Source organism: Nerophis lumbriciformis, linkage group LG35 (genome assembly GCF_033978685.3).
Source record: "Nerophis lumbriciformis linkage group LG35, RoL_Nlum_v2.1, whole genome shotgun sequence".
NCBI lineage: Eukaryota > Metazoa > Chordata > Actinopteri > Syngnathiformes > Syngnathidae > Nerophis > Nerophis lumbriciformis.
In genome coordinates this window covers 24,772,368-24,799,802 of record NC_084582.2, presented here as the reverse complement: position 1 = coordinate 24,799,802, position 27,435 = coordinate 24,772,368, and the positions used below count along the sequence as shown (strand labels likewise).

The 27,435-nt window shown below is 38.1% G+C and overlaps 1 protein-coding gene across 1 annotated transcript in view; it reads left to right on the top strand.

Moving 5' to 3' along the window:
• il1rapl2 (interleukin 1 receptor accessory protein-like 2) overlaps positions 1-26,227 on the top strand; it is a 647,587-nt gene extending 621,360 nt beyond the window's left edge. Inside the window, exons 13-19 of the mRNA XM_061927700.2 lie at positions 5,900-6,045; positions 6,260-6,337; positions 6,419-6,535; positions 18,620-18,742; positions 19,027-19,269; positions 19,407-19,437; positions 19,677-26,227. Coding sequence (XP_061783684.1) covers positions 5,900-6,045; positions 6,260-6,337; positions 6,419-6,535; positions 18,620-18,742; positions 19,027-19,269; positions 19,407-19,437; positions 19,677-19,765 — 827 coding nt within the window. The 3' untranslated portion in view covers positions 19,766-26,227. The remainder of the gene's footprint in view (positions 1-5,899; positions 6,046-6,259; positions 6,338-6,418; positions 6,536-18,619; positions 18,743-19,026; positions 19,270-19,406; positions 19,438-19,676) is intronic.
• Positions 26,228-27,435: the final 1,208 nt, after the last annotated feature.

Below are 27,435 nucleotides of genomic sequence, written 5' to 3'. Positions count from 1 at the left end.
TCGCAGCAGTTTTATGATTGCTCAGCACAAGAAATACGTTACACACATACAGTTGTTGACAAAATACACTGTACATTATATACCTCAGCTAACTAAACTATGGAAATGTATAATATAGTTCATATAGCAATACGGTCTCACTGCACAGCAGGCCAGCAGTTAGCCGAGTCCGCAATCCATGGTGAGGCACAACTGAGTGACGTGCCTCAACTGGCTGCTGATCACCGCACCGTCTCTTCTCAGTATTTGAACGACAAATGTGAAAATTCAGCGATTTTTAATAAAAATAATCTAAAACTGGTGAAGTTAAATGGAAAATAACTTTATAGTATAATCACTGAATACATATAACAATTTAATTTTTTTTTTTTCTTTTTACATTTTTTTTCTTTCCATGATGGCAGGTGAGGCCCCGTCTCACCTGCCTCCAGTGACCGCACGTCACTGCAGCAGATATGGGCATCTATATCAACAATATGATTTGCCCAAGTGGCTGGACAGGACATGATAAAAATCATTAAAAAAAAAATCAGATTTCTTGATGATTAAAGATCAGTTATACTGTATATCATGATGCTTTTATTGGACGACAACTGTACACATTGACGAGCAAGAGGCAGGGTGGATTTGTGTGCACAGATTTAATTATCTTTGGAGGTTTCCAAACACATACATAAAGATACAGATTTACTGACCTTTAGTTCAGTTTTAATACATGTTTTATAGTCAATGAAACACGGAGGTGGTTAGACAAAATTTGAACTCAAGTAAGAGCATCGTTCGAGCTGTGTTTTTCGATTACTGGGTCGTGAGGTGCCAGGGGGTCGCATGCACAAGGAGGAGTTCCATTATTTCTGTCTACAATTTAGTATTCATTATGGCTTCTCGTACTACAGCAGTAGTTGGTGTGAGTGTGCATGTGTGTGAGAGAGAGAGAGTGTGTGAGAGAGCCACTACTACAGCATGCGCTACAAAAGAAGCACTTTTTACAGTCACTAATGATGCTATAACAGTGCTAATGGTAGCTTATGTGCAGCTAAAACATAAAAGAAAACATCTAAAACTTACCGCAATGTGTTTTCTTTAGTTGAAAGTGGAATTATTGTAGGCTGAAACGTAATCGTTTCCACTGACACAGATGACAGCGCATGATACAAAAGTTATTTTGTCTTGTTTGTAAGTAAACATTGACATCGCCTCATCTGGCATAATTTCCTGTTTTATTGTGTGAAGTTTGTGTGAGGTCATGTGACTGCTAGGCTCTGTTTGGTTGGTGAAATGGAGTCAAACGTCACTAGTGCTGGAAGAAGTTTCTCTAACAAGCCAAATGAATGTGTCTTTGCGAGCAGATTATAAATAATTGCGTTATAAATAGATCCAAATAAAACTCAATGTAAAAGTAGCTTTACTTCTTTACAAAAATACAAAAAGTATGTTGCATTAAAACTACTCTGATAAGTGCAATTTATCTAAAAAGTTACTTAAGTAAATGTAATATTACTTCTTACCCCTGATGGAACATAATATAGCCTTGTCTTCCCAATTCTGAAAAGCACAGTAGATAGGCGGTATTTGTGGTGTTTGGTGTTATGTTTCGAGACCATCCACAAATAGCAAGTTAATGCGAGTAATTGAGACGGCCATAAAAATGTCTGTTTTTGACTCGTTGATAAATCCTGGATTTTAATGCTGCATCGCGCCGCCACTGTAAGCTAAGCCAATTTGCTTCTTCTCCTCCAAACTTTCCTGCTAGGTTGACATGGACATTCTCCTTTGATTTCGGATCAACATTTGCACCAAACTGACCGCTGTCATTTTTAAATTAAATTCAGCTCATGTCTCACACATTTACTCACGATAAATTAGAAAATGTTTAGGTGTTCACTATAACTAAATGACAATGAAAGATGATCAGTAAAACAGAAGGAATTAGAGTCCTTGTCTAGCCTTCAGCCTGATCATCAAGAGTAGTGCTTTTATCAGCACTAATATCATGCCCTACTTTTTATGCTATTTTTATGATTTTATTTTAATGATTCTTATTTTGGGGGAAATGTATGATGATATTGTTTTACACAATTACAAAGATACCAGCCAGGTGAGATAATAATAATATAAATGTCAATAGAGATGTAGGGTGGTTGTTAATACATTTAAAATTAAATAATCAAAAAAGGAAAGGCAAGCATACATAATTGTATCAATGTTGTGCCAATTAATCCTGAGTGTGAAATTGCAGTGGGTGTGTCAGAAGATTTCTCATTATTTTAGCAATTCGTGCTAATCATCTGAAATAATAAACAGCTGCAGGGACCTACTTTTTTTTTTTTTTTTTTTAAACAATTAAGACTCACACAAACAGCACAAAAAAAAAAGGTCTTTTTAGGAAGGTTTCTTCATCAGGTTGAAGCAACGCAATTGGATCATCAAAACTACTTGGCGCTATTTTCTGAACTATAAAATGAAGAAGAACATAAACTCTTGGCGGATTTTCAGTTTGTTTAGAAGTGAAAGTTCTGACTTGACTGTTTTCTTGACACACGTCTTGCACCGGAAATGTTGTACAACATTCCTGACAACGACAAGGGTCATTTGAGACGTAATGCAATGAATGTATTTCAATGTATTTAAGGATACCTCAAGCAAGGAAGATGTCTAAACATTCCACTATGTCACTTTATTACTGTATGTGTATGAAATATTCACCAACAACTGTTTTCTATTATTGTGAGATTGATGGCCATTTCCCAAAATGGGTGCCATGTGCTTGTTGTGAATCTATCAAAGTAAACTTAAATTGCTGTCTTTGTTCAACTCTGTTCTGATAATTCACACAGGGCCTGATTTACTAAGATCCAAATACCACGCGCTTAACAGCGTGTGCAATCTATCAAATTGTGTGTACTATTAACGGGCGTGTTGCGTGTGAGCGACTGACACTGCATGTACAATTGTAAAGTTGTGCAGGCCGCCTTATTTAAATGAGGACTTTGTGTGTACTATACGGGGCATCACCATCACATACCTACTCAGTGGCCTAGTGGTTAGAGTGTCCGTCCTGAGATCGGTAGGTTGGGAGTTCAAACCCCGGCCGAGTCATACCAAAGACTATAAAAATGGGACCCATTACCTCTCTGCTTGGCACTCAGCATCAAGGGTTGGAATTGGGGGTTAAATCACCAAAATGATTCTCGGGCGCAGCCACCGCTGCTGCCCACTGCTCCCCTCACCTCCCAGGGGGTGATCAAGGGTGATGGGTCAAATGCAGAGAATAATTTCGCCACACCTAGTGTGTGTGTGACAATCATTGGTACTTTTAACTTTAACTTTAATCACCACGGAGACACTCGATCAATTACTACATATTCATTTTATCATGCTCCTAGCTGTGGCGTTTGCTGTGTTTTCAAATATGCAGGAAACATCTACCACCCATTTTTTTTCAGCGCTGAAGGTGCTCATGGGAGAGAGGCTGCACTTACTGTGCTGAAGACGCAAAAAAATGCATAGGCTAAGAATTTTTTTCCATATAGGAGATACGTTAATAATATATATTACCAATGAAAAAACGAACAGCGTTAACAAAAAAAAATGGCAGCGGACATAAAAAACGCATCAATTAAATTTGTTTTAATCAGTCAATGAGGGGAACTGCACTTTTTTAGGAATTTTGCATATCGTTCCAAATCATTCTGAAAAACATGATGACGGATGGATGTGTTTAATGCATTCTAAATACTAAATAAATTCAATCAAAAGTCCGCTTACAATGAAGCATATGGAAACCGTTCGATTCTGCCTATAGAGCCCCTAAAAAACATCCAAATACCTTCATTAGGGTTTTATATACATGATGTAAGTATATATGTAATGTAGTAAAGGGAACATTTATATTAACATTTAATATTTACGTTTTGTGATAATTTTAAGCATACGTGGTTCATTAACTAATTGTTTTTTTCTTCATCACTGGTTTCTGCTCACTGCAGACTTTATGAGAGCCAACAAACAAAATAAAACATCTCTTACTGTATAATGTCCACTGTCATTAGGATGCCGACTGCTAGGATGTTCATATATTCCTATTTAAATGCAAAAAGGCTCATAATCCTCGCGAAGAAACGGGGTGGTGGGGCGATAAGCGATTTTCATTGAAAAAAGTGTCCCAATTTGTCGGATTATATCTTCAGCCATCTACTTTTCAGGTGAGAGGCATGATTTAGGATCGACAATAAACGTACTGGGAACAGGGAAACGAGGAAGCAGTCGATGATGTAAACATGGGCACACGGGAAGTGATCACAGCGCCGCCATAAAAAGTTTGTCTGCGTTAGCGCTTATAATAACAATATCACTAATACTTGGTTAATATTCAAGTCACCGCTTTTTGAATGGTTATTTATCGGATTTTATGGGCGGAGCTCCCACTGGCTCCACTGTAAGCAAACTTTTATTTACGTTTATTTAATACTTAGAATGCATTGATAAAAATCCATCCATTGTCATGTCTTTCATAATGATTGTGAACGATAGGCAAAATAAATAAAAGAAAGTGCAGTTTTAAACCACCCAGCATGCAGCTATAAAATTATAAAATTATGTTGCTAAAATATAACTTTTTTTTTTCTTTCTTACAGACCATGAGAAATGTTGACGCACACACGTTTAGAACGTAGGATTCTCTGCCAATCGTCTGTCTTTGCAGCGCGAGCACCGAGTGTGTGTCAGTTTGCACATACTTTTCAGACGTGCTCAATAGTGCTCTCAAAACAGTGATGAGTTTTGCTAAATCACATACTTATATATATATATATATATATATATGTATGTTTGTACATATATATATATGTATATATATATATATATATATATATATATATATATATATATATATGTATATATGTAAGTATATGTATATGTATATATGTATGTATATGTATATGTATATATGTATGTATATGTACTGTATGTATATGTATGTATGTATATATATATGTATGCATGTATATGTATGTATGTAAAAATATATATGTATATGTATGTATATATATATGTATGTATATAAGTATATGTATGTATATATATATATATATATATATATATATATATGTATGTATGTATGTATGTATGTATGTATATATATATACATATATACACATACATATACATACATATGTAAATATGTATATACGTCCATATGTAAATATGTATGTATGTATGTATGTATGTATGTGTATATATGTATATATATACACCCAAAGAGCTTAGTTCATATACATATACTGTATATACCGTATATATACTTAGAAATGAATCAATTACATCAAAAACCACATTTAGGTAACAGGACTGGGCTGACAATTCAACCCCCTGACTTATAGTCATGAATTAAATATCATGAACATCCAAAAAAAATAAATGGTTGAACCTACTTTTGGCCTCCACATGGCCTGCAGAGGCTTTGAATTATGTAACTTCTTTTGGACTGTGTCACTTATGGAACATTCACTTTCTTCAGACAGGGACACTACTCAAGTTTGAATTGTCATTATTAGTTTTTTGAGAAAATTGACTTAAAATAAAGCTGAGATAAGTAACACAAGCCACATTCATTTGTGCATAACTGTGCCAGTTTGCACACACATTTCAAACGTGCTAAATATAGACGCAAAACAGTTTCAGGGTTGATTAATTACATTGTGAGCACTAAAAGATTACTTTGCATCTTCTCCTCCTACTATTGTAGTGTTTAGCATAAATTCTGCATGTACATGAAGACTGACACGCTAAATGGATTGTGCTCGCTGATAGGCTCATTTAAGTGACGCCTTTTTCAGGATTGTACATTTTTCAACCAGGTCTTTTTCTGAAAAGCCTCCATTTTTTGTCTCTCTTCTAGCATACATTGAGGACCTGGCTCGTAGTGTGTTGCAAAGCAGACGTTTGATCATTGTTTTGACTCCAGAGTTTGTGGCCAAAAGAGGCTGGAGCATTTTTCAGATAGAAACACGCCTCCACTCTATGCTGGTTACAGGGGAAATCAAGGTAAAAGTCAAGAAAAAGAGAAACTTGCAAACATGTTACATTAGCTTTTGACCATCCAGAGCTTCCACATAGAATTTTGTTCAGACATATTTTAAAGGCAATTTTTGGTAAATGTCTACTGTAACTCCTAGAGTCAAGTTTTGGAGTGTTAGCATAAGCAGTATTTAATATCCTAATGTTTATTTTCATTGTTTTTTTTTACTTGTCTGCATAGGTAATCATGATAGAATGTGCAGATCTAAAGAGTGTGATCAACTATCAAGAGGTGGAAGCACTTAAGCATACAATAAAGGTATGTAAAAAAATATAATAAAGCCAGATTTCTCATTAGCAATATAGATCAATAAAATACCATCTCTTCACCTCTCCTCAGGTTTTATCTATCATTAAATGGAGGGGTCCAAAGAGCAATGAGCTGTCGTCTAAGTTTTGGAAGCAGGTGATCTATGAGATGCCAGCTAAACGAAGAGAGACTTTGTCCAGACGTCAGGTAAACTGTTGCTGTTGTCCAGCGAGTCTGTCTGATTGACAATGAATCTTGACTCTACCCAGTGTTCTTCATTCCCAAGTTGATCCATTTTCTCTTTAACATGTGGCTGAAGTTAGCTTGGTTTTCTTTATTTTTCTCAAGCCATAAAGAAGGTGTAACATTTACATTCAAGTTGACATTGAAAATGCCTTAACCCTGTAAGACCCGGACATAGAAATACATGAATAAAAAAATATTCAACCTGTCAGATGGTGTTGTAGGGGGCATTTGGGAATTAAAATGAAGTGTTGGCAAATTTTTCATATTTTGATAAGGTTTTATGGAACCGTTGTAACGATACAACGTTGGGTGAAAAGGGTAGCAAAATTTTCCATAGGCCATTTGTATTCATTTTCTGAACATGTTCCACATGTTTTCACTTCAGTCAAACAACTAAGGGTTCATTTGGATGCTTATTGCTCATCACCTTGACTCAGAACACTGTAAAATAATAATTATAATAACAACATTACTCATTTTTAATGAAAAACACACATTTTCAGGAACTTCTAGGGTGGTCTATGCTGTATATACAAGTTGGCTTTGCGTATGATTTTGGTAATGTGTCATGTGTACAACACTGTTGGTGTGATCAAGTTCTGCATTGTTCTTCTGGCAACCAGCATGCATGTGCTGACTATGTTCACTTGCAGTGAAAGTCCAGGAAACAGTTCTTGCTGTCCGAGAAGCATAGACGCACTTCACACTTGTGGCATTGTGTGTTGGTGTACCCAGTAGGGCAATGCCTGCAGCGGCCTCTCGTTGTTTTCTTGGGTAAATGCCCAATCTGATCGTGGCGCACATCCAGTGGCAGGTGTCCACACGATTTCTTGTATGTTGTGCTGGTTGGAGCCGAGGATGGTCTCTTGTCAGTGACCGGGCTGCTTTAGTTTGCAAAAGTAATGTACAAATGTGCACAAAGAGAAGGACAACATTAACCTACCCATCTATATGCTTATCATAAATACCATTATCATCCTAGAACAACAAACTTTTACTAAGTTGCAGCAGCACTTAGCAAATATACATACCGTATTTTCCGCACTATAAGGCGCACCGGATTATTAGCCGCACCTTCAATGAATTACATATTTCATAACTTTGTCCACCAATAAGCCGCCCCGGATTATAAGCCGCGCCTACGCTGCGCTAAAGGGAATGTCAAAAAAACAGTCAGATAGTTCAGTCAAACTTTAATAATATATTGAAAACCAGCGTTCTAACAACTCTGTCCCAAAATGTACGCAAATGTGCAATCACAAACATAGTAAAATTCAAAATGGTGTAGAGCAATAGCAACATAATGTTGCTCGAACGTTAATGTCACAACACACAAAATAAACATAGCGCTCACCTTCTGAAGTTATTCTTCATTCGTAAATCCTTCGAATTCTTCGTCTTCGGTGTCCGAATTGAAAAGTTGCGCAAGCGTGGGATGCAAAATGGCCGGTTCCGTCTCGTAGAAGTCATCGGAGTCAGTGTCGCTGTTGTTCTGTGAATCCTGCCTTCCGGAAAGCTCGGACCACAGTTGTGACCGAAATATCTGCCCAGGCATTTACGATCCACTGGCAAATGTTGGCGTATGTCGTCCGGCGCTGTCTGCCCGTCTTAGTGAAGGTGTGTTCGCCTTCGGAGCTGTGTGAAAAAAGCCACCCGGCCTCTTCGCGTAAACTTCCCTTAACCACTCGCTCATCTTTTCTTCATCCATCCATCCCTTCGAGTTAGCTTTTATGATGACGCCGGCTGGAAAGGTCTCTTTTGGCAAGGTCTTCCTTTTGAATATCACCATGGGTGGAAGTTAGCATGGCAAGCTAGAACCACAGTGAAGGATGACTTCTCATTCCCTGTGGTGCGAATATTCACCGTACGTGCTCCCGTTCCACAGTGCGGTTCACAGGAATATCAGTTGCTGTGAAATACGGTAGTAATCCGTGTGCGGATGGAGAGATTGCGTCTTTTTATGAACCGGATCCTTGTCGCTTTGTAGGAGCCATTTTGTGGTCTTTACAGATGTAAACAGGAAATGAAACGTACGGTGATATCCGCGCGTTTTTTCTTCTTCTTCCGGGGGCGGGTGGTTGCTTACAGTAGAAGAAGAAGCGCTTCCTGTTCTATGGGGGCGGGTGCTTTCCTTGGCGGTTGCTTGCGTAGAAGAAGAAGCGCTTCCTGTTCTACCGGGAAAAAAGATGGCGGCTGTTTACCGAAGTTGCGAGATCGAAACTTTATGAAAATGAATCGTAATAAATCGCACCGGGTTATAAGGCGCACTGTTAGCTTTTGAGAAAATGTGTGGTTTTTAGGTGCGCCTTATAGTGCGGAAAATACGGTAGTTTAGTTTAGCCTTCTGCATAACTAAATGTTTTTTTTTACTTTTAGTTTGCAATATTAAAGTGCAAATGTGCACAGACAGAAGGAATAAGAGTGTGTAAATTAAAATATATTGTAGATTCCGAACAAAACATATATATTTAGACTACACAGTATCCTGGTAGGTAAACTAGTCACAAGGGAATATTTGCTACCACATTGACCCATGGTTGTACATATACAACCAATATAAAACATCATCTAAATCATATTTTTTTGGAGGTATTTCACAATAATAACATAGGTACATATTCTAGACATTATAAAGATCACAGTAAAAAATATTAAATGCATTCTACGTACATTGATTTGATCAATTTGGTCCAGTAAAGAAAAGGGTTGTCACTCTGCGAAGATTTTCAAGTTGTGTGAGATTCTATAGCCTATGGGCGGTCCTTAAATACAAATTTTGAATGTAAAGTCATTGTTAGACTGAACAATAGACCCTAATGACTATGTTAATGTGGTGGGTGGGGCAAAATGAAAAAACTTTTAACCCTTTTTTAAATCAAATAAAAATTTTGTAAATACATCACTGTGGGTCTTAGAGGGTTAAAGAAAAATGACTCTCACTTGTTTTTGACACTGCCTGAGTGTTACCCATTTGACAATGTATTTCTCATCGTGGTCGTATTGCAGGGATGTAGAACTGCTCTGTGTATTGGCTTGTTTCTAAATTGCCTACCGAAGCTCTTCTTGTTATGACGCAGACTATGGAACTATGAAACTATATACAGAGGGGTCTCACTCACGGCCCACGGTACCATCTATAGTGGCCCCCACTTGACTTCATAGGTTAGTGTACAATAGATATAGATTCAAGATTCAAGAGATTCAAGATTCAAGATTCAAGATTGTTTGTTGTCATATGCACAGTTAAACAGACAGTTTGCCGTACAATGAACATCTTACTTTGCTAGTAATATACCACACTGAGCTATACAAATTTGAAGACATTGCAGTGATCTTGTATTGTACTAGATCAGGGGTGTCAAAACATACGGCCAGGTTTTATCCAGCCCGCGGGATGAGTTTGCAAAGTATAAAAATGAGCCGAAATATTTGAATGAAAGAAACAGCTGTTCTACATCTGTCAACTAGATGTTGCAAGAGCAGTTCTTTGTATCTTTGTAGATTATGCTACATATGTAAAAAATAAATAAATAAACCACATGATGTTAGTGCACCAGTCGAGGAAAATGAGCAAACTACATAAATACTGTAATTTGATTTTGATATTATTATTTTTTTATCTTGATAGATTCAAAATTAACACCAATGAGTTGACTGATGAACATTATCACATAATTTATTCAGAAAGTATAAATAACGACAAATAAAGGTAGAATACTATTAACCGCAACATGTAAGTGTAAAAAAACAAAAAACAACAGCATTATGATTTGTACATTTTCAGAATGTGCTTGTTCTATTTTTAAGGTATCGTGCCGTGATTTTACCAGTCCGGTCCACTTTGAAGTAGATTTTTCTCCATGTGACAGCCGATCTAAAATGAGTTTGACACCCCTGTACTGGATCGAACACTAACTGCAATCACGGTGCTAACACAGAAATGACAATAAAACAACCACACAGTGGGCAACTACTGCTACTACTACTCAAGGTAATGATAAACTATGGTAACTCTGAACATGTAAGTTTATCATTTTTTTTACAAAATAAGTGTTGCAAAGCACTGCGGACTGCTTTCCGGCACCAAGTACATGTTTAAAATGACTGTAGCTGTTTATTATCCTCCATAAGCAGTAGTATACTTGCCCTGTGTGTGTGTTTATCTCTTATGTGTTAAGTTACTGTGGGATGGTTTTAGCATTATTTATTTCATGATAATGTGAGTAAGTTGTGTTGAGTAATAACATCCTGCTGTTTCAATATTCAAGTTTGGTAATGGCCACTGATTGCTCAATCAAAGAACATTTCCTATGAGGCATCTCTAACCATCTCCCGGGGAACTCAACTGTGTCAAAATATAAGATTTCTACACTCAATGTTATATCTATAATGACTTAAGGCCGACAGCCTCGGGCAGGGAAATTCATTTGAATAGTTTTAGGGGCCACATTTCCAGAAAGCTATATTCTAAAGAAGTAGCTTCCTCTACAGTAAACATTTGGTTTTGGTCTATTTATTTGTCAGAGTTACAGGAGCGCTCTGCTATTTTTAATGATCTTCTGCTCAAAAAAATTAGTCAAAGAATCTGCTGCAAAAATGGGAGCCTTACACGTTTTTTGAACTAAACTTGCGGGCCACCAGTTGGCTAGTTCAAATGATAAAAAAGAGAGGACCTAAGATGGAACCTTGAGGAACACTACTAGTATAACTAAAGTTGAACAAATTACTGCATCTGATGTAAATAAGCTACAACAACACCTTAGTTGCATAAATCACATTATGGAGAAAAAAATGGTAACTGCCAAAAAGGAGAGGAGGACTTAAAGGGGTGCTTTGAGGAACGCCTCAGTTATATAAATCAGAAGTTTAGACCCCGGTGTTCTATGTTTGCTAGCAAGGCTAAAATGTCAATGCACTGCACTCTCTAAAAGCCCTAGATGCTATTGTCACATATGCATGTACAGTAGATGGCAGTATTGTCCTGTTTAAGAGTGTCACAACATTGCTGTTTACGGCAGACGAACTGCTTTACGGTAGACGAAAACGTTACTGCTGTTGTTGTGTGTTGTTGCCGCGCTGGGAGGACGTTAATGAAACTGCCTAACAATAAACCCACATAAGAAACCAAGAACTCACCCTCGATCATTCTACAGTTATAACGTGATTGGGCAGGCACGCTGTTTATATTGTGGGAAAGCGGACGTGAAAACAGGCTGTCGACACGTCACTCAGGTCCGCATGGAGCTGGAGGGGGCGTGGCCTCCAGCTCCGCCTGAATTTCTGGAGATTTTCTGGAGAAAATTTGTCCCGGGAGGTTTTCGGGAGAGGCGCTGAATTTCGGGAGTCTCCCGGAAAATCCGGGAGGGTTGGCAAGTATGCCAGTGGGTGTATACATTTCCATCATATTAATATTTTACAACACTAAACGTATGGTAACACTGCTTAGTTTAAGGTATTAAGTGGTTCAAATGCTTAAACTGTATTGTTGAATATACAACATAAACATTCTGCAAGATGGTATTGTAAAAAAAACAAAAAAACATAAAGATACTCAAATGGGTATGAAAATGTCGTTTATTTTATGTGCTTTTGCTTCCCTCGAGTGCAGACATTTACAGGAAACAGATGGTGTGTAAAGTGCACACTGAATATATGTAAATCGGGGGTATGAAAATAAGAATGACTGCATAAAGTGTGTACACCTCAGGTGGTAGATGCTCTGATAAGCAAAATCATGTCTTCCTGCAGCTAAGAGGGAATGCTTATGACAGAAAAACAAACAATGCACAGAATCTTCAATTAGAATACCAAGTGAATGGTGCCCGCACTTTATTAAGGCAAATGGACATAGTGGATACACATGACATACAGTATATATCTAACGCAAGCACTACAGAGAAGTGCCTCTCAATTTCTTATCCAAAGAAACCTTGTTTTAGAAAAGACAAACCATTTTGACGTCACGTTATCTGTAAGCCATGAGCGTACTGAATTTGTGCATAATGCTTTTCAGCTTGAAGCATGTACTAAAGACGCAAGTGACGCTGTTGCATGGTCTTCAAAATATTATTGGAGATTTAAAAGATATCACAAGATATGAAACATATTTCTTTGGAGGCCTAAATCACATTTTCCCTGTCCCACTATTTTGTTGCGACAGCTTTTACTGGCTCTTTAAGACCGGGGCAAATGAAATCACAGTAAACTACATCTTTACCTGATGTGTGTTAAACTGAAGCTATGCCGCCTGAAGCCTCAACCAAAAACATTATGAAAAAGTAGTGGCATTAAATATACAGTATTGTAATGTTTCTCAGAGTGTGAAAGAACATACATTTTGCCTGAAAAGTGCAAAAGTATTCCAGAAAATCCTAACATATACAGAGCATGTGCTTCTCCTAACTTGAATTAATTACAGTTAAAATGTGTGATAATATATCAATCAATCAATCAATGTTTATTTATATAGCCCTAAATCACAAGTGTCTCAAAGGGCTGCACAAGCCACAACGACATCCTCGGTACAAACATATAATTATGTTTGTATTATTTTTGTATTCTGCTCATAAAATGTTGGCACCAAGACAATACAGGATGTCCCTGGTATTAGTTGAGTTTTAATGTAGGTCAGAAGAAGGAAGTCTCAATAATGAGACCACAACGCTGCTGAGTTATCGCTGTCCATTTCATGGGAACAGATCCTTTCACATGTTCAAAGATACCATCTTTATTCTTCATGGTGGTCACGACAGTCCAACAGCCTAGACCAGTAATTCTCAATTATTTTCTGTCAATGGGACGAAAAAAATATCCACGCCCCCTCTTAATTTATTATTTAATTAATTAAAATAATCATCATCGGCGGTCACTTGAACGAGTATGACTATCCTCCTGTTAGGAGTGTATCCCTTTACGGAGGATGCCTGTGCGTGACTTTGTTTTACGTGGGGAGACTGGTGCACAGACAGTCACCACACGATCCTTGACAGAATCGGGTCAGGGTCCAGTGGCATGGAGTCCAAGACGACTGGGGACCCTTTTCTGCTGCAGCCTTCTTCCACCATCGCAGCCGTTGTGGTAGTTCTTAAAGGGGAACATTATCACAATTTCAGAAGGGTTAAAACCATTAAAAATCAGTTCCCAGTGGCTTATTTTATTTTTCGAAGTTTTTTTCAAAATTTTACCCATCACGCAATATCCCTAAAAAAAGCTTCAAAGTGCCTGATTTTAACCATCGTTATATACACCCGTCCATTTTCCTGTGACGTCACATAGTGATGCCAACACAAACAAACATGGCGCATAGAACAGCAAGCTATAGCGACATTAGCTCGGATTCAGACTCGGATTTCAGCGGCTTAAGCGATTCAACAGATTACGCATGTATTGAAACGGATGGTTGTAGTGTGGAGGCAGGTAGCGAAAACGAAAATGAAGAAGAAACTGAAGCTATTGAGCCATATCGGTTTGAACCATCTGCAAGCGAAACCGACGAAAACGACACGACAGCCAGCGACCCGGGAGAAAGCAAGGACGAATTCGGCGATCGCCTTCTAACCAACGATTGGTATGTGTTTGTTTGGCATTAAAGGGAAACTAACAACTATGAACTAGGTTTACAGCATAGGAAATACATTTGGCAACAACATGCACTTTGAGAGTGCAGACAGCCCAATTTTCATCAATTAATATATTCTGTAGACATACCCTCATTCGCTCTCTTTTCCTGAAAGCTGATCTGTCCAGTTTTGGAGTTGATGTCAGCAGGTCAGCGAAGCTAGGGTCGATATTCTTCTCTTGATCATCTTCGGTGGCATAAGGGACGGTGTCAGCCAAGACATCCAGGGGGTTTAGCTCGCTCGTCTGCGGGAACAAACTGCCGCCATTGCTTGTCGTGCTACCGAGGTCCTTTGTCCCTGAATTGCTCACACACTCCGGCAGATTCAATGGGGGTCTGGCGGCAGATTTCTTTGACTTTATAGTTGGAAATGCATCTGCTTTGAGTGTCGCAGGATATCCACACATTCTTGCCATCTCTGTCGTAGCATAGCTTTCGTCGGTAAAGTGTGCGGAACAAACATCCAATTTCTTGCCACATTCGCATCTTTGGGCCACTGGTGCAACTTGAATCCGTCCCTGTTGGTGTTGTTACACCCTCCGACAACACACCGACGAGGCATGATGTCTCCAAGGTACGGAAAACAGTCGAAAAAACGGAAAATAACAGAGCTGATTTGACTCGGTGTTTGAGAAAATGGCGGATTGCTTCCCGATGTGACGTCACATTGTGACGTCATCGCTCCGAGAGCGAATGATAGAAAGGCGTTTAATTCGCCAAAATTCACCCATTTAGAGTTCGGAAATCGGTTAAAAAAATATATGGTCTTTTTTCTGCAACATCAAGGTATATATTGACGCTTACATAGGTCTGGTGATAATGTTCCCCTTTAAATCTACCGTCTTCCGCCTGCTCCGCCGTTGAGGTCTTCACCGTATCCCTGGCTAGGGGGCAGTCAGGTACTAGGCCTTTGCCAAGGGCCACCTGGGGTAACAGTAGTAAAGGGGTTAACCTCCTCGTGCCCCAAGACCCCATAGAGGAGCCTCCACTGCCGGATGCACTTTAACGTCATGCCCAGGACACTTTAAATTAAAATAATATTGACAACCTGATCATATCAATTTATTTATCGGAATGGGAATGTTGTCTGTCTATTTGTGTTGGCCCTGCGATGAGGTGGCGACTTGTCCAGGGTGTACCCCGCCTTCCGCCCAAATGCAGCTGAGATAGGCTCCAGCACCCCCCGCGACCCCGAAAGGGACAAGCAGTAGAAAATGGATGGATGGATGGTATGTGTCAAGCTATTAGTTGAGCCTATCTTACTTAAGGATATTATACTGTATATCCTCATTACCTACCTGTTTATGGTAGACCCAAGGGCTATGTGCACTTTGTTACATTTCCTGGTCAGCCTGTTAATTAATTCAAGCACTGCTGCCACCTAACTAGAGGTATGGGTATCATTCAAGTATTCAAGTCCCTTTACTTTGAACTTTCACTCTCCTTTTCTTTGATGCACTGCAATCAAAAGAGAAAAAAACTTAAGTAAAAAGAACAAAAGTGATGTTTTCTTTTCTCACCGAATGGGTACCGAAACTTAGCATGGTTTATGTTGGCACCGGTGCCAAAATAAACCGTTTTTTGGTAGTAATCACACACCAAAAAAATATTATCTATTGGTGCTTGATTTCAGTGCTAAATAAATGCTCGCTCAGCCAACTGCAACATATTGTGATATTGTGCAAGTAACGTCTTGTAAATAATGTAGCGTCCCGAGACTCCTGACACTCTTTTTACACGTTATTGGTAACTTAAACAAGCCACACACACATTTTGCCAAAGTGCTAGCCGCAACACAACACTTCCTCATTTAACACCAATCACGGTCACGGCAAGTGAGGTGCATTCGGGAACCTCGAAATGAAAGTTACTATTCTGTTCAACTTGCTTGTCACAAAATTTTGTAACAATAACAAAGCATTGCTTACATCACGCGACAACTGGCGGCCCGAAGGCCAATTTCAGCCCAGGAATGACACTATACCAGGGGTGGGCAATTAATTTTTACCGGGGGCCGCATGAGCAACCCCAGCACTGCTGGAGGGCCGCATCGACAATATTTCAATTAAATTTTGCTCAATATTACTTTTGATATACCGTAAGATAAATAAGAATAATAATAATAATTAATAGTAATAATAATAATTTAATTTAACCTAACTTAACTTTATACAAAAGCAGATTGCTTTTGATGGTTTTATTTTTAACACTGTCTTACACTACACTTCCTGATGTATAACACAATGCAAAAATGTCAATTTCTGCACAGGGTTAATTTAAATTTTGCATCCTCTTTAAAAGTCCAACATTTTTCCCCGTCAGATTTGGACAACATTCTGTTGTCACACTTGCCAGCTTGTCCCATTTCAGTCCTAACATGTCCAAACACGCATTTACCTGTGTGAACAAGTCATTACCTGTGGTTGTCTCTTTAATTGACTGCATGGCTGCCAGCTACTCCGTAATTTGAAAGTCTGCAGTTATCCCACGTAAGAAGATGAGCAGCTGGGCGGTGTCACGTACATCGCAGCTCTCATCCAAAGCCAGCAAACAACAGTCAAAGTCGGCCGTTCTGTTCTTCAGCTGAAGCTCCAAGTTTCCGGAAATATCAGCGCAACAGAGTCCAATAAGCACTCCTTAATAAACTCTCCGTCAGAAAACGCCTTACTTTTTCTGGCGATTTTGTGAGAAATGACGGAACTTGTCCTGACGGCTGCATATCTGGGGGTGTGAAATATGGCAAAAAGTCCTTGTTGGGTTTGCAGTTTTACCATCAACGCATCAGCCTCCCTTGCGCACTCTTCATCAGACAGATTCCGATATTTTTCCTCGTGCTTCGTCGTGTAGTGGCGATTCAAATTATATTCTTTAAACGCAGCAACCTGTGTACCACAAATTAAGCACACGGCGTTACCTTTAATTTCTGTAAAGAAATATTTGTCAGTCTATGTCTTGTTGGAAACACGGCATTCGTCATCAATTTTTCTTTTTTTAGCGTGAGCTGACATCTCGGTGGTAACCGTGCATCACTCGTCGCTGTGCACTTTCACTCACAGGTTACACCCGGACATACGCCCATAAATAAAAATTTTCAAAAATAAAAGCAGCACAGTTGTATTGCACGCATGACTTAGATGTTTTTTTAAAATGTATTTTGTAATTTGTGATTGCTGCTGTTCACATTCACTCACAATCACACACGCGCATACGTCCACACGGAAGTAATACAAATAACGCTTTTCAAAACAAAAGCAGCACCGTTGTATTGCACACTCGACATAGATACTTTTTAAAATGTAGTTTGTAATTTATGATTGGCCTCACGCGGGCCGGACAGGGACGCACAAAGGGCCGGATGTGGCCCGCGGGCCGCAGAATGCCCAGGTCTGCACTATACCTACCCCAGAGTTCAGTTCAAAACTTGGGAAACAAAAATTTCTCCAGCAAATTCCTAAAAACACTCGAGTGCTCCGGTTGTAGAGAGCAGGGGTTCCTAACCTTTTTGACCCCAGGGCCCAACTTTTCCACTCAAATTTTAAAACTGAATTAGTAATCTCAATTCATCTTCCGGAATATACAAAGTAAAACTAATAGTGAAGGGAAAATTCCGGACACCCACTCCGTAGCTTTCTGGAAATGTGGTCCCCAAAACAGTTGAGTAGAATATTCCTGCCCCACAAATGACTTCGCCTACATATTATTTCACAGCATACACACTTTTTTCTACAGTATTATAGGTTTACATGGTTAAATGGCACACCTTGAGGACAATCCCAAGCTTCAGAACCTTGTCATGTTGAAATGCAATTATTGGACTTATTTATCCATGGAAAGTCAACTTTAACAATATAAGTCTAAGAATAATTGTCTTTTTCAATTCCTGGGCAAATGAGCACTCTGCTAAACATCTTCACAAGAATACTGAGCATAAACCTTCCATCTTGCTCAGTAACCTATTCAATAGGCGTGTGGTGGTGTGGCTCGGTTGGTAGAGCGGCTGTGCCAGCAACTCAAGAGTTCCATGTTCAATTCTTGCTCATTGGGCACTACGCTTTACCCACCTGCTCCCTGTGCCACACACACTGGTTTAAATGTAGCTTAAAGATGTAGATAATGGGTTTCACTATGTAAAGCGCTTTGAGTAACTAGAGAAAAAGTGCTATATAAATATAATTCACTTCACTAGCAATACTTTGACTTCTTGCCTTGGCTCAATGGTTTCATTACTTTGAGAAGAAGCAGAGTACAATTTAATTACTGCATTAAAGTATGTAGTTGTCAGCATTGTTGTTATGCACCTGAATGGCAATGTTGAAGGTTTTCAATCTTTCTCCTAGGACAATTTTAACTTACTGACGTCCAATCACTTACTCAAACATGTTAATGTTTCCCCGGAAATGTCTATTGTTTTGTTTCCATGGTAACAGGTAATGGACGCAGGTGAGCAGGGCCTCTTTGGAGACCTACAGACCACCGTCTCCACCATTGCCATGACGACCACCTCAGCATCCCTGGTGCCGCCGATTGAGAACCGTCATGGACATCATCAGGTCAACTATTACCGATACAATACTAATAATACCAGAATTTTTAGAATGCCATTTAATATCTCATACTAGTTTGATTCTATAGTTGCCATGTAGTGTAGGTTTTAAGAAAGCTGTCATATGTTTGAGGTTTCTCAGCTCTTTTATAATTTAGACTTTGTTTCCATTTGTGATCTTTTTTTATGATCGTGTTTGATCCCGTGCCTCTTCATGGGGTCAATTTAATTGTCATTCAGAGTCATGCTGCATGATAAAAGTTTAAAGAAAATGTCTGATTTCTTTGGTAGGTTTCCTTGGCAACAGAGATCCCTGACTACAACCAGATGACCTTGCCTCTTGGAGGGGGTCACATGGCTACAGCAGCCCAAATGAGGCATTTCTGCCGCAGCTATGAGTTCCATCTTCCCCCACAGCCTTCTGCCCTGTCGCCTCCCCTCCCGCCTCCTCCATCCACCATGCAGTTCTCCACTCTGGGCCCTGGGGGGCGCCATGTCTATTGTAACATCCCTATGACCCTTCTGAATGGACAGGTGGGGAACAGTCATTGTTTATCACTTGGAAGAGAGTTCCTAGTTGTGTATTCTTTCTTACCCCTCAATGTTCTTGTTTGTGTGCATGTCCCCAGACTTTAAACCCATTGAAACTAAACCCCCTTTTTTCTCCCTAGGGGTTCAGGGCAGTTGACTGGGGAAGAAGAGGTCTGTTTGGATAAAACAAATGTAGAACGCAAATGTCATCCACCCTTAAATATGTTTGTATTTCTCATAGATTGGGCTGTAGATCTGTTTCATGTGATATTGTGACCACATAGGTGACAGTGCACCCTTGTCATACTGTATGGCATTGTAGGATTTACATATGATTAGGATGTAGAAGATTACAGCCAAAGATGGAGGTAATAGCTGCTCATCAACTCGTTGTTTTGTGTGTCTCGTAGGTTTCTCAGAGCAACACACTTGGAAAGAAGCCCAAAGTCCACCTGAAGAGCACCTTTGTACCAATCACCAGCAGAGAACTAAGCTCTGATATCTGGTAGAAACACTTCTTTGCTGGTACTGGATTAAAGACTACTGGTTTTGCAAAGAACTTTGACTGGGGACACAGGTTTTTGGACCTTGTACAGACATTGACTTGGGCCCTTTCCATCCCACGCTATGAACACAAACTGCTCAAATACTACAAGAAGGTGTGGGTACAAAGTGTTTGGACACACTCAGATTATCAAACTGATTGTATATTTGTATTGAACCTACCACTGATACAGTTTGATTCAAACTGGTAAGCAGGAAGTTAAGGATTAATAACAAGCACGAACGTGTTGAATTTTTGATGTTTAGACATGAAAATGTCCTCGGAAAGGTCCAGGATATCAAAACAGTATTTAGATATTCACCAATCATTGTGTTGTATAAGGGTAACACTGAAAAGACAACAAAATAAAAATGTTACAAGAATGAAAGACGATCAACTATAATACTGTATCACAAATTTTAGAGAGTAAATATTATAAAACTATGCCAATAAAGTTACAAATATTTTAGGAACTAAGTCCTAATAAAAAAGAAGAATGTATTTACTGAGCTTATGTCAAAATTTGGTCTAACTCTAGAGCAAATCACCATAATAATTATTTACTAATAGTTTTTCTAATAAGGGCCATATCCTACATTTGCAACATTTCAGACTTATGATTATGTTTAAAATGTTGTACTACACAATGTGAAAGTACCATATCATGAGGTCGGTGTACTCTTAAGTTATCCCTGCTTTCATTTTCACACCACTCCTAAATCGCTTACGAGAACTTTTCAAAATGTTAATTTCTTAAACTTTAGGAATTCTATTTATGACACCTTGCCTCATGCCCAACATCACTTCATCTTGAAATTGGCAGCGAGAAAATGTTTCTTGGAAGTTAGAACTGTGTCTTTAAACTAAAGTCAGGCAGTAATTTCAATATTTTTTGGTTTTCTGGTGAGCTAAAGACCTATTTAACAATCACTGAGCGGTGGCAGGGGTGGGTGGCTGTCGCCGATCTTTAACCCATGACTAATCGTAAGCATGGTGGTCAAGTCGCAGGGTGCCGAATCCAAGCATTTTAGCCAAGATGAGAAGAATGCAGATTTACCCTGAACACAATTTAAGATTGAGTAGTCCAAAGCCCCCAAAATGAGAAGAATATAATTCCGTAAATTATATAAAATTCTTCTTTTTTAAGATCAAACAAAGCCAACACAGGAGAACATTTTTTAAATAATTATCTTTCAGGAACAGTCCCAAACGTTTGCTCAATCACATGATACTGTTTCTATTTATGAAGATTGATGTGACAAAACATTATTTATTTCATCCTCAATGTATACTTAAAGTAACTTTAATGATGTAAAACAAAAAATGTAATAGTGTAACTTAGCTGGGAAACAATTTAATTCTCCTAAAATTGGGGCTGTTTTCTTTTAGTATTACCACTTATTCTAATACAATTATTTATGACTGTCATTGTATTTGTCAAAGTAGTAATACTATGTTTTCATAATAGTACAGCTTTACTCATATGAATTCTGACCTTTTACTAATATCTTATTATAAATATTATTTTTCTTTGTTTTGACAATCTCGTTTTTGTCTTGTGATATTACATCTTTAATACCATACCATTATTTTTGTTTCTCATAGTATTGTGAATTTATTTTCTTAATGTTTTTATGTCACACTTTTTTTTTCTAACATTGCAACCTAATTCTGATCAAATTACGATGTTTTTATTGCAATATTATATATTTATGAAAATTGACTCGATTTCTTCTCGTAGTGTTCCAATTGTCTACATTTAATATCGCCAGATCTGGCCCGCCACATCATTTTGTGTGGCCCGCAAAAGCCTAGAAATAAAGTGTGTCAATAAAATACTTCATCTTTCTTACTAAATGTACAGTATTCATTATTTCCATTTTGGCAAAAAAAATGTATGTGCTTCATGAAATTGCATATATTTTCAAACTCTAATATTATCTGCAACAAATAATATATTTTGTAATACAATTTTAGATCACAATAAATACTTAAATATCTGCTTGTCACTTCATGACACGGATGTAAAACTCATTTTTCATTGAGGGCCACGTTGCAGTTATGGATGCCCACAGAATGTCGTTTTTAACAGTGAATATAATGATGTTATCACGCAATTGCCTATGCATTTGATTGCAGTATAATATTTCTTTACGTACACATTTACGGATAACTTGCTTTTAAATCATAAGTCAATGTTACAAGCAGATAAGTATTTATTTTGTATTTTAAGAAAAAAATATTTGAAATGTATCTTAATATAATGTTTGTTGCGTGATCAAATAATGTTAAAGCCAAAGACATGCAATTGCTTGCAGTACAGTGCATCCGGAAAGTAGTCACAGCGCTTCACCTTTTCCACTTTTTGTTGTTTACAACCCTAATCCAAAATGGAATAAGTTCATTTTTGTCCCCAAATTGTACACACAATACCCAATAATGACAATGTGAAAAGTTTTTTTTTTATTATTATTTGCAGGTTAATTAAAAACTCAAAAATCACATTTACATTTGTATTCAAAGCCTTTGCTCAATACTTCGGTGATGAAACTTTGGCAGCAATTACAGTCTCATGTATTTTTGAATACGATGCCACAAGCTTGGCACACCTATCTTTGGGCAGTTTCACCCATTCCTCTTTGCAGCACCTCACAAGCTCCATCAGGGTGGCTGGGAAGTGTTGGTTTTCATCCAGGATGCTGCATTCATCTTTCCCTCTATACCAGTGGTTCATCATCATCATCATTCATCATCATTTCTTTTTATTCCTTTCATGAAAATGCATATACAAGCCATATACAGTTGACACTTTCATTGTTTTTTTGTTTCTTATACATTTCCATGATCAGAAAGGAGCAGATGGAAGAATACTATTCTTATATTTATCTGCCCCCTTTTTAACAGTGGTTCTTAACCTTGTTGGAGGTACCGAACCCCACCAGTTTCATATGTGCATTCACCAAACCAGAACCGTAATCATAAAATGATGTTATTATATTAAAGAAATACTAATAAAGATATATCTTACAAATGGAAAGTTACAGGAATGGACACATGATTCCATGTTTACATCTCATTGTGCAACATGTGAATGTTTTAGTGGGAACTAAATGCGATATCTGAAAGGGGTACACATTATTTCCAAAACAGGACCCCCGCCCAGACATATAATACTAGTACACAGCTCATGAAAAACAATATGTTATAGTCAGTGTAAATGGGCCAAAACACTTATATTAGAAAATAATCTCATGGTAATAAAACATTGAACTTGTTATTTAGTCAGGTTTGGGACAGGTGTGCTGCAGGTGTAACCACAGTGCATGTGCACGTTTGACGTCGCTCACATTTGCTCCACCGAATGCTCAATGAGTTTTTGTGTTTGCACATATGGAAAATTAGAGGGAACATTGTTTGGGGGTATCCATAATACGCCGACAGGGAGAAGTTTTTGTTTACACGATGAGTCGGGTGTGTCTTGACCTCCGCGGCGGAGGCTCTGCCGAACCCCTGAGGCCGACTCACCGAACCCCTAGGGTTCGATCGAACCCAGGTTAAGAACCACTGCTCTATACTGACTAGTTTCCCAGTTCCTGCCACTGAAAAACATCCCCACAGCATGATGCTGCCACCACCATGCTTCAGTGTAGGGATGGTATTGGCCTGGTGATGAGCGGTGCCTGGTTTCCTCCAAACATGATGCCTGGCATTCACGCCAAAGAGTTCAATATTTGTCTCATCAGGGTAAAACTAACCTGTCTCACGACGGTCTAAACCCACGTTCCCTATTAGTGGGTACATTAAAACTGGAAAAAAAGAACACTTCAGCATGGATTCTATTTTGAATGTACTGTAGGCCAGTTTCAAACACTTCATTTTTTTTATTTTAAAAATACAAGTTTGTGTCAAGGCGAACTTGTATATCTGCATTGTTCTAGCCAAGTAAAATTTTAAAATGACAAATGCTTTCCTAGTTGTTAATCGGTTAAACCATAGCTGAATAATTGTTTATTACTGCATTTGAAACTGTTTGTCTTTGTAGAACAGTTAGTTTAATGCTGTTCGTGAGGTACAGCATAGGTTAAGGGAAGTCCCAAAGGCAGAAGAAACCAGAGCACTGTCTTTACATGAGCTGTTGTGTTCTTCACTGTTTTTTTATCTGATTTTATTTATTAAGATTATTTATTATATTGATGCTATTTATTAAGAAATAAACAATTATGTAAAATAAGCAGCTTCATTTATTTTAATTTAAAGTAATGTATATTAAAAATTTAATCATCCTGTATCTTTAAGTTACATTAATTATGACAGTGAACTTAAAATCATTGTTTTATTTGATGGCCTTCCTGCCCTGACATTAGGCCTTTGTTCCCCTTAAAAGGTTGACAACACCAAATACCAAGTGGCCTTGCCCCTGATAAAATTCCAGGCCTGTTTATGTAGATGTGATTTTTTTTAATTATTTTTATCTTTAATACATTTGCTAAATCCACATTGGCATTATGGGGTGTTGTGTGTAGATATTTGGGGACAAAAAGGAATGTATTCCTTTTTGGGAATAGACTGCAAGATGAAAAATGTGGAAAAAGTGAAGCACTGGGAATACTCTCAAAATTGTCAAAATTGAAAGAACAAATACCTTTCTTAAGAAAGATTAATTGCTTTACCGACACATATTATTCCAGGCTTTCGAAGCCAAATTAAACAATGTGGTGGGCCAGATCTAACCCCCGGGCATTGATTTTGACACCTTTGCCTTACGATTTATAAGCAAGTTAACCATCCATCCATCCACTTTCTACCGCTTGTCCCTTTTGGGGTCGCGGGGGGTCGCTGGAGCCTATCTCAGCTACAATCGGGCGGAAGGCGAGGTACACCCTGGACAAGTCGCCACCCCATCGCAGGGCAAGTTAACCATTAATTTTTAAACTAAAATTCTAATAATCAAACGCATAGGTAGTTGTGTAACAACGTCATTAGGTGATCACTGGTACAAGCAGACCTCACTGCGATGTGGCCCTCAATAAGAATGAGTTTGACACCCCTGCTGTAAATGTTCATATTATGTTATTTTTCATGCAAAAACACAACTTCTTCATAATCTTTCAACCGTATCTTCTTGTAGTATTTTCCTCTCCCAGTGCTGCCCTAATACTTCACGATGTGGTGCTTAACCACAGAGCAAGAAAAATGATACAAAATCCCAAGATGCAGGTATTTAATTAGACACCAAGCACACCTGACATTTTGGAATGTTGATTGTTCTCAGACAAGCGTGGTTGTCTCATGTGATGGATCTCAAAGAATAATCCTTGGACCTTACCAACAGACAAATATACCCTAGCATTTGTCTATCTGATACCAATCATGGACTTCTTAAACAATTACAACCAGAAAATATATATAACTGTAAAACTAATTTACTGGTGTGTGTGGAAATAATCTACAAACATTTTTTTTTGCTTCACTGAGAGAACGACAATGGAAAGAAATAAGCAGAGGTCAGTGTTCAAAAGTGTGTAGGGAACATGGATTTTTCTATTTGCATGATCACCCAATTAGATCCAAGAATAATAGATAGACACGATCATTTGATATTGAAGGACATATTTTAATTAGTAGAGTAAAAAGAGAGGTGCCTCTCCTAAATGTTCAGATTGTTGTATTATTTATTTAGTTTTGACAGACTTTTATTCTTTATCAACTTTAGTGAGTTTAACCTGGGTTGGGTTTAAACGTCCGTTTGTTTCAATAATCTCTGTACAGCTTCAATGACGTACACCTACAGTAAACCTATACAGGAGTGATTTTTCTTCTCCCCTTACAGTTTCTGTTCAGGGTTTTTTTTTTCTGTCATTCTGTTCCTTTTTCAAGTTGGACCAGCAACAGTCAGCCACACCGAGTTCTTCTTTGTGAGCTGTAAGTACGACTATTATTCAAACAATTATTATTGAAGAAAAGGGGAGCCAATTTGAATTTATGCAAACGTACTGTCTTTGTCTTTACAATAATAGAACCAATCAATTCTGGATATTTGAGATTGTAATACAGTACTGAATATTTGAGTTGTTATATCCACTGGCAATATGAAGCCAAGTGCTGATCTGCTTCATTTCTTTGAATATGTTTTTTTGAAATATTGGTTGGAATAATCTAAAAAGAGAATAAAATGAGTTTGTTTTCTATAATGTGGATTCCTCGACCTGGTATTGTTTTGCAATGTGTATCTATGGGCTTTGAGTGGCCCCTAAAGGGGCGCCAATAGTTATGTGTTTCTCAGGTGTGGTACGCATTGGCCGCAGCGGTATTCAGCTGTAATACAGCATTTGGGGTAGTGATGACGATCAAACAAACAGAAGGAGTCTGGAGCTAAAGTCATAGAGAAGTTTCTTAAGTACAAAAAATATGACTAAAGAGGTGAAGCTTTATTTTCATTTGCATTTAAATTTCATTGACATTTTAGTTAAGAAACCCTAACTCATTCATTTATTCAAATATTCATAATTTATTTATTTTAGCAAAACATAATGTTCTCATCAGTCATTTATAAGTCCCTTCTTATAGAGTATATTTGGTTTTCTAATCAGCCTGATTAAAAAAAAATATTTTTTGTGATTAACACATGGTTTCATATCATTTGACAAGGTTGTAGGTCAGGTATAATCTTTGAATATGATTAAAACCAAGAGTAAGATTATTAATTATGGCCCCTGTGAAGTGGAAAAGTTGGACTCTGAGGTTAAAAAAAAAAGATGAAGAACCCCTGATTTAGAAGACCTATATGTTACATGCTGCAGCCCTGCCAGGTCCAAAAATCTGGATGACCGCCTCCTTAAATTTAAGTTCATACCCTGCAAATTTCAATTACTGCTTTTCAGGAAATATAATTACTGTCGAACAGGTTTTCATCCACGGATGAACGTGCTCCATCATTGCATGGCGACGTCTGAATGCACACCGGGGCTCTCAAGCAGAGTCAGTAGGAGAGAAAAAAAACTTAAAATGGTAAGACAACCCCTTCAATTAAATCATACTTTTATGTGTTTGAGAAGAACAAAGTAAATAAAGCGTAATTCATTTACATTAGCTATGTGAAGGGAAATGAGCAGCAGCGCCCTCTTGTGGTAAGCATAAATTGACTAGCGTCAATGCAAATCCAGTCTTTGTATTTTGCTATATTTCCTTATTTCGACTTGGGTTATCTCAGTTGATAAAAACAAATGCACCCATTGGAGGGCTTTGTTTCAGGGTCATGACCTCCTCAAGGCGCTCACACTCGATACAGTAAGTGGAAAACGTAATGTTATTTTTCAATGTCGCTCCATTGGCATGTCTATGGAAGTTTCCTTAAATGTTGATAATGTGACACTGAGTGTGAACACAACCTTTTTATTGCAGCTGTGTGTGTTCATATGGGAGCACAAATTACAACATACGCCGTGGCGGGCCGTGCGTTTCCCACCTAGGCCTTCAGTGATGTCTGACTTCAATGATTACCTCTCACAATACCATACATACTGTCAACATTTTAAATTAAAAAAACATAATAAATGTGAAAAAATTCAGAAATAAAATATCTGAACTCACATTTTATCGCCGGGACAGCTGAGCTAGCTTCCGAG